Below are 8,909 nucleotides of genomic sequence, written 5' to 3'. Positions count from 1 at the left end.
CATTCGGACATCCTGCATAGAAAAACATTAATCTGTCATATTTAACAGATGAATCGACATACAAAACGAACTCATATGCTTTTCTTATCTTCTATGGCACGCATACCACCTCATCCGTCAAAAATGATAAATCAATGATTTTGTATGTATGAAATCTGAATAAGCCAACTATAAATGTGTGATAAGTTTTTAAAATCAACTATAGATGTATGATAGGGTTTTAAAGTCAATTGTAGATGTGTGATAGAATATTTTAAAAGTTCAAAATGCCAATAGACAAAATATACCAAGTTTAAATACGTAAATATATATTAAACCTATTCTTAATATTTATCCAATCATATTATTTAATATTTTTCAGTCCAACACACAACAATGTATTTTATCCAACACACAACACTTTGGTTGGTTACAATTTAGAAGTAAAAACTATATTCTCCTCACAATACTTGCTCTAACTTCCACAAATATCTTCTCTCTAGAAAACAATCCAAATGGTAACGTTGGATGACAAAACTCTTGTACTTAGAAAAATAAATCAAAGGTTTTATAAAAAATAATAATAATAATTACGCTTCCTTTAAAAGATTGAATATTTTCCTAAATTTTTAAAACTCTACTTGGTTCTTTCTTACACTATTAAAAATAGTCAGCCACTACTTTCCATTTTTCAATGTTATAACCGGACACCAGAAAACATTTTATTACCTAATATTTTTCAATAAAACAATAGTTTCCGATACTTGTTGCAGTATCTCACTTGTCGGTGAATGACCAAATTCATAAGCCTATATTTAATAAGCCTATATCTAACGGTGAATGACCAAATTCATTTGGTCATTAAAGTGCATGTGAATATTTCTGCTCACCTGTTTACCACTAATTTAATTAGTAGGAGTGGAATTGTTTGCTTTATCTCCACAACCATTTCTCAAGCATTAATTTGCGTACTGTTATCACGATGAACTTTACATTCTTACCTATTTATGAGTATATTCCACATACAATTATAGTTAAAATGTCAAATTTGGAAAACACAACTGCTCTTAAGATGTTTACATTCTCAGTAATGAAGCATAGCCAATGAGAACACGGTCAAATGACGTGGTTTAGTGCTATTTAAAAAATCAAATTCGCGCATTACTCTGTTATTTATAGGAAAAATATTTAGATTTAAGAATTGTACAACACTAACAAGGTGAAATTAAAGCTTATATAACTAATGACTAATGACAACACAAATAACTGTACCTAACTACAAAAATGCAGCTTATGAACTCAAGAGTCTAAAAAGTCATAACTCAAAATTTGTCAACTCCAATTTTGTTGAAAGATGAAGTGCGTTATTCAAGCCCATCTTTACAAGATTGGAGACTTATGCTTTACCTAATATGCCTGGCACTTACACTCAGGCAGTTGCTTGTACTGGACCACCACCTCTAACACCTTGAAAACGACCACGGCCCCTTCCCCTTCCACGCCCACGACCTGCAAGAGCCCACAGTTCAATCATCAAACAACTTTCTAACAACATGCTGAAAGAGAACCGAGTTTTATGACATGATAGAATACACCCAACATGTGAGCTGAAGTTTGACCGATTTCATTAGAAAAATTCATAAGCCGTAATGGAAAATCTTATCACAAACTTTCCATTTAAACTTATAACTCCGTAAACTGGGAAATATGACTGGGATAACTCCTTATACGCATTAAAGATGCACTAAATGATAAATAATAAAACTATAACAATAGCAGTAGCCAAAAATAAAAATGATTGAGAAGAAAAACCCTGAGTATGAAGGCATTACAGAGTTGTAGCCTTCCCAGACACTCAAGTTGAGTGCAACAGCATAAGCACCATCTTAAACATGTCTAAGAACAAAAACTTCTGCCAACATAACAGTTTCCGTCATATAGCAGGTTGTAGTCTTCAAATAGAGAATGTAAAATATTGATTTTATGAATCGAATCGCATGTTGTTAAATACTAAAGAACAACTAACAGGCAACTAGAAAACCATAAAAAGAGAAAAAAGTACAATGAATTGCAATGGAAATGCCAACCAAAAAGGAACTTACCGCGGCTTTGAGCAGGTCCTGCTGGTCCACCATAGCCATTGTAGTAACCTGAATCCTGCTTCATATTTCCACCACCATAACCATAACCCCCTCTTCCCCGCCCACGAAAACTGCGTCCTCTTCCACGACCTCGGCCTCTGCCACCATATCCTCGGCCACCATCCCAACCACCGTTACTATGTTCTGCTGCACCATTAATATTCCCTGCACAACAAATTCATCCTGGATCTTGGAGTTTCACAATGCAATGAAACAACTTTACTTTTATTGCATCTTTAGACTTGTGAAGATTTTGTAGGTTTATGTATATCATGCAATTAGGTACATTTAATCATGGATGTGACCCTAGATTTAAGTTAAGTCATTAATTTTTTTCATTTTTTCAGATTGTGTCAATTGACAATTTCTGGTTCACCAGTTTACAGTTTGATTCGGTTCAAATTTGAGTAATCTACATATGGCAGTTTGTAAAGTCAGCAATTTTAATCAAACCAGCAGATGGAGCTTCTCTAGTCCTAAGACAAACTAAAATATGTTATTTTCTTCCCCAAGTAGTAACATAGTAACCTGAAGAAAAATGACACATCTTTGAAGACAAACGAGACTGTACACCAATATCAATCCTTAGGTTAGGAATGTAATTATACCACTAGTTTTCCCATGACTACCATCTTTACTATGCTATTTTCTTCGCAAATAGAATAGTGGTAAACTACAGAAAAATGACACTTTATTTGAAGACAAAGGAGACTGTACACTAATACCAAACCTTAGGAATGTAAATATATCACTAGTTTTCCGTTGACTACAATATTTACTATGTATGCCATGTGAGGCTTCTAGGAGGACGATAGAATGTAAAGTTTAAAATTGAACTGTGGAAAGTATATGGAGAATGCAAATTCAGCAATACACCATATAGAGGAACAAGCAATTAACCTCGTTCATCATCAAATTCAGTCAATGGCTTCACTTGATCGGCAGGGATTGGGGGCTGATATCTGTCATTTTAAGAGAAAGAAAATTCCAATAAAGCAATGCTAATTGCAACCATCGCTAACAAGGATAGAGATTTTTGAAAGTATGTAACCAAAATCATCCTCAATAGCCCCCTATAGCACATCCAATAGTAGCAACTTTCTAAGTTCCCAAAAAGTGAGTTAGAAGTTGGCAACAAATATGAGAGAGTTAAGACCAAACATAAAGCAAGGAAAGTAGGCCCAAAGGGCAAGACCTCCAACTTAGCTAACACGCAGCACACTGGCCTTAAAATAAGTCCCTGATGCAAATCCCCACAGTTGCATTGCATATATGCATTGGGGGATTATTATTTAAAAACAGATGTCAAAGTGACAGTATATATCTTGTCTCTGTAAAAGAAGAAAAACATGCAGAGAGAAGGATAAGCAAGCATCTTCTGATTGATACAAGAGGTAAAACTTACACCAACAGAACTAATCAAATACACTTTCCATCCACATTAAATATCAGCACAATATGCCCTAATTAAATGGACAAACGTGCATATTTAGGTGGGACATAACAGGATAACTGTAACAGTCATCATCAGTTGATCACAAGCAACAGATCAGTTGAGCACCCCAAGAAATGGAAGAAAAAAAATAAATTATCTTCACAAGGAAGAAAGAGTGAGACTCAGCTTACCAGACTTAAGAGCAAAGAAACTGGAGGTAACATTTCATTGAGAAACATATGATTTGGCAAATTAATTTCACAACAGATTACAACTCGTTTTGAGTTCCAATGCTCTTAAGAGCTACGATATTAATAACTTTCAATCTTTCAGTGCCCAAAAGTTCACTAAAAATTAGAAGTCCATCTATTTCTCTAAGTTGTATCAAAATTTCCTATAAATGCATAAACGATACATGTACACCCAAAGAAGATTTAACTGCACATTTAATTGTTAATATCTTAACTATTGATTCATCTTATATGCCTATAATTACTCTAAAAGACAATCCTAATTCCACAATGCAGTTGAAAAGCTGTCCTTCTTCCGGGATTATACTTGAACTCCTATTGACTCTACAGCATAACTGGAAAGTAAATATTAAATGTGTTCTCCAACATTACAAATAAAGAGTTTAGGTTTTATATTACCCGATAGAAGACAAATTAAGCTCCTTCTTTGACAGAGTGATTGTAATAACAGATACATGGCGGGTGGTCTCTAGGCTGCACAATTCGATCACATTCAGTATTAAAAAAAAAAATTCAATTATTAGATGATAATCCTAGGTATAAGCACTAAAACAGATAGAAAACTTTCGATACTTACGGAAGAAGGCCTTCTTCTAACGGCTCCCATGTGTCAGTTATATCAATAGATCCAATTGATGTGATCTGATGAAGGCCAACAATCCGTCTCTACGAGATGGATTAAAAAATAAGATAAAAGAGAGAAAGAAAAGCAATAGTAATTCAGATTCTATAACCAAACTGTAAAACATAAGAGCATCTCCAACAGCCTCTTAAGTTGGCTCTTAAGTTAAAATTTGAGGAGGGAGAATGAAAATTCATCTCCAACGGCCTCTTAGTGGCTCCTCAAATCACTAAGAGCCTCTCCATCCTCTCTATTAATAGAGAGCCTCTCTCCACCTCTTAGTGCCTCTTAACTTCATTTTTTATTAATAATTTATTATTGATGTGTCTCTCTCCTCACACTATTGGTAATGTAACAATAAAGAATCATCTTAATAATAAAATAATAAATAAGGAGTGAATATAAGGAGCATTGTTGGAGATGATATATCTTAGCCACTCTTAAATCACTAAGAGTCAATTATTTATATTATTTTTAGAGAGCTCACTAAGAGTCTCTTGGAGATGCTCTAATATGTTCTTTCATTGAAATTGGCCAAGGTTAAGCAGTCATAATTGTTAGTAATGCCAAAAAAAGCTTCCCTATTTCAAAAATTATTATTCCATAGAAATATAGCTATTAACATGAAGAAGCAAATAACCAACACAAAAAGGTAAAAGATATGCCAACGAAAGAGAAAGAGAAAGAGAAAGAGAAAGAGAGGTACTGTAAAATAAACCAGCCAATAAATAGAAAAGAAAAATAAGTGTAAATGGATAGCCACCTTAAGCAATTCAGCTATCATTACAGTCTTGTTGATAGCTCTACCAGTGGCTTTTAAAACAACCTCATCAGCGCCTTTTTCCTGGAGGATTAAAAAGATAAAATTAAAAAATAACCCAGCATAGTAACACTGGAAAATTGATGCAAAGCACAACCATACATAAAAAAAAAAAAAGGTTATGATAGCAAATTCATGCGTCAGATACATACCCACACAAAGAGTACAAAAAAGGAATCAACAGATGATTTAGGTAGCACCACTTCCCGCAATTATCACACTAAGAATTTATGATGATCATTGATCACCAAAGAAACCAAAAGGAAGAAACTATGATCTAATATATACTCAAAGAACAAACAGATATAGTCAATCAGGCTCTAGTGCTGCTTCCAACCTAATTAGTCGAAAACGGAACGAGCTAAAGTAGAATATTAAAAGCATTTCTTCTAAGGGGAGTAAATAGAACAAGAGACGAGCAGCAGTTAAAAGAAATGAAAGAAATGAAACCTGGAGAAGCAAAAGAGCGTAAGAAATATAATTCCTCATCCTCCCTTGAGCAGTAACCCTCAATTCGTTCTCATTGATAGCGGTCTCAGCCTTGGGCTTCTCTACCTTCTGGTATCGATCCATTTCTTTCTGGTATTAAAAAACAGAAAAAGAAAAAAGAAGATGAGCTCTGCCACAGTTGGAAAGGTGAAATTTGAAAAAGGAAAAACAGCAGATATCGTTACATGTTCCTTCAAGAGTTTTCTGGCGAACCAAACAGAGAAATAAAAAGGAAAAAGGAGATCGAGGGTTTAAGAAGGAAGGAAGGAGTAAAATACCGCTGGCGGTGGAGCTCTTATCTATGGGAAATGGAAGTGCAGGTAAAATGTTGATTTATTGTATGAGAGATAATTTGCAGTCAAAAAATAGACAGAGAGTGGCGGGTTTTTAATTTGGCTATTTATAAGAAGGGGAACAAAACATTCGATACTTAGGGTTTTACATGGCCGATTTTGATGGATTAGATTTTCATGTTTTTACTCTTCATCATCACTCCTTATGGACCAAGAATAAGCCCATTAGCCCTGTTATAACAGCAGAAAATTATTTTTAAAAAATATATATAGTTTCTTTCAAAAAAAAAAAACATATATAGAAAAATAGGGTGCTAGACTATACGGGATACATATTATTTAATTAAAAATTTTATTTTATTTTATATAAATGAATTATGGTTTATGCCATTTGTTTTAATCGGGGCACAGCAATAATGGATGACATGACATGTCACTCCCAATGCTTAAATCTCATTAATCTCATTTATGTTTATTATTAATGTTACAAAAATATTCCAGTGGTTACACTGATTTTAATTAAGATCTTTTTTTTTTTTTTTTTTTTAAGAAATAAGAACTCTATTAACGAATCAACGAATTATCCTTACTTAACTCAAGTTCGAGCCAAGAGGGAATAACAGAAGAACTAAACGGATTAACATTGGAAATAGCTTGTCTAGCAATGGCATGAGCAACTATATTCGCTAATCTAAGAACAAAAGAGACAGAAAAATCTGGTCTAGAATCAATAAGTTCTCTGATATTAAGAACTATTGAACCAAACTCCGACAAGTTGTCTTGAAAAGAGTATACACTATCCACCACCATCTTCGCATCCGTTTCAAACCTCGCATTTTGGATACCCAGAGACTTCACCCAAAGAATGCTATAATAAAGAGCAAAAGCTTCTGTCAGCTTAGGTTCAAGCGTCCCCTCCCAGCACCTACTGTACCACCAAAGACACCGACCAGAAGCATCACGCACCGCTGCACCAGCTCCGCACCTCCCTTCTCTTATGAACAATGACGCATCCACGTTACACTTAAAATTTGACGGATCCGGCACAGTCCATCTCGGAATCAGATTGTCCCTAACGGACTGTTGCTGCTGCTGCGGCTCATTCCTAACAGACAAATGTTGCTGTTGCAAAATTACAACATTCGATTTAACTGTTCTCGCCATCTTCCATTCTGAAAAAAACCGCAGCCCTCCAGAAACAGCAGCATTCGATGGTAAATGCATACCTTCCCAAAGCATTTGATTTCTCTGTCCCCAAATAATCCAAAGAACCAATACAATCTTTTCAATCGCCTCCCCCGAGTTGTTCACGCAAATATCTTCAAAGAGCCATTGATCCACTCTTTCCCAGTTACCTGTAGGAACAGATAAGCCCGCCGCTCTCCAACATTCAGTTGCAAAAGGGCAATCAATGAACAGATGCCAACCATGCTCAACTTCGTGATCACACATTAGACAATTTAGCGGAACATCAACATGCCGCTCCAATAACCTATAGCGAGTAGGGAGACAATTATTTCCCAATTTCCACAAAAAAGTTTTCAGTTTTGGGGGAACTGATAGCTCCCAAACTTTCATCCAACCCGAACTCTGATGATGCACAGGATCATCTTGAACATGATAACCCGACTTTGAAGAATACTGGCCATCTTTAGTAAAGTGCCAAACAAGACGATCATCACACAACTGTAATGGAATTACCATATTACAGATCAGAACTGCTTCCTCTCTATTGAATATATTATAAATTCTTCCCCTATCCCAAATCCTTCTACCCTGAATCATCAAGTCCGCCACCTTCAACTCTTCCAAACCCGTAGGACAAACCGAATTCGTCCCAAATATCGCATCTCTAACCAGCCAAGGATCAAACCAAACCTTTATCATCTCTCCGGATCCAATATTCCATCTTAAGCCTTTTTTTAGCATATCAATAGAGCCCCAGATGCTCCTCCACACATAACTCGGGTTTGAACCCAATTTGGATGTCAGAAACGTATCCCTAGGGAAGTATTTCGCTTTGAAAATCCGACTGACAAGCGCCTGAGGATTATTTATAAACTTCCAACCTTGTTTGCCTAATAAAGAAATATTGAAATTTTGAAGATCTTTAAATCCCAAACCCCCATTCTGCTTCTTACTACACAAACGTTTCCAGCTGAACCAATGAATATTTTTAGCTCCATTTTCCTTCGCACCCCACCAAAACGAGTTCATCATTTTTTGAAGGTCATCAGTAACCGAACGAGGTAAGAGAAATACACTCATGCAAAAGGTTGGTAGAGCTTGTGCAACAGATCTAAGAAGAGTTTCCTTCCCTGCATTTGATAAAAACCTTACCGTCCAGCTACTGAATCTTTGCCTTAAACGCAATTTTAAGAACTCAAAAATTTCACATTTGGATTTTCCAACCAAAGAAGGTAAACCCAAATATTTACCCGTATCCAGAGCCTTATCAACATTAAGAAGGTTACAAATTACAACCCGAGCATCAGATTTGACGTTTGAGCTGAAAAAAATACCTGATTTGTTAAGGTTAATGACCTGACCAGATACTTGAGCATACTCCTGTAGAATATTTCCCATCACATGGCACTCCTCAACAGTTGCATCAAAAAATAAAAAGCTATCATCAGCAAAAATAAGATGAGTAACGCTAGGCGCTCCTCTGCATATTCTGCAGCCAGTGATTTTACCCTCAACTTCCGCTTTCTGAATCAACTGTGAAAGGACCTCAACACATAGAATAAAAAGGTAAGGAGAAAGAGGATCCCCTTGTCTCAGACCCCTACCAGGTTGAAACGGGCCCATAAGCGAGCCATTCACATCAATAAAGTAAGAAACGGTAGAAACACAGAGCATAATCCAGTCAATCCAAC

At 35.7% G+C, this 8,909-nt stretch overlaps 1 protein-coding gene across 2 annotated transcripts; it reads right to left on the bottom strand.

The window, feature by feature from the left end:
• Positions 1-1,118: 1,118 nt before the first annotated feature.
• Positions 1,119-6,151, bottom strand: LOC136226527 (uncharacterized). Of its 2 annotated transcripts, none has more exons than XM_066015058.1 (8): positions 6,016-6,151; positions 5,699-5,827; positions 5,192-5,272; positions 4,384-4,472; positions 4,206-4,280; positions 3,021-3,082; positions 2,082-2,285; positions 1,119-1,488 (listed from the first exon to the last, which is right to left on the bottom strand). In XM_066015058.1, exons 2-8 carry the CDS (start codon positions 5,819-5,821, stop codon positions 1,409-1,411), a joined length of 714 nt encoding a protein of 237 aa, XP_065871130.1. In that variant the 5' UTR covers positions 5,822-5,827; positions 6,016-6,151; the 3' UTR covers positions 1,119-1,408. The 2 variants fall into 2 exon arrangements, with proteins under 2 accessions (XP_065871130.1, XP_065871132.1); XM_066015060.1 differs by having other exon boundaries at positions 5,923-6,080.
• Positions 6,152-8,909: the final 2,758 nt, after the last annotated feature.

Source organism: Euphorbia lathyris, chromosome 4, assembly GCF_963576675.1.
Source record: "Euphorbia lathyris chromosome 4, ddEupLath1.1, whole genome shotgun sequence".
Classification (NCBI taxonomy): Eukaryota; Viridiplantae; Streptophyta; class Magnoliopsida; order Malpighiales; family Euphorbiaceae; genus Euphorbia; species Euphorbia lathyris.
The sequence above is the reverse complement of the archived record's forward strand: the minus strand, read 5'-3'. Positions and strand labels throughout refer to the sequence as shown.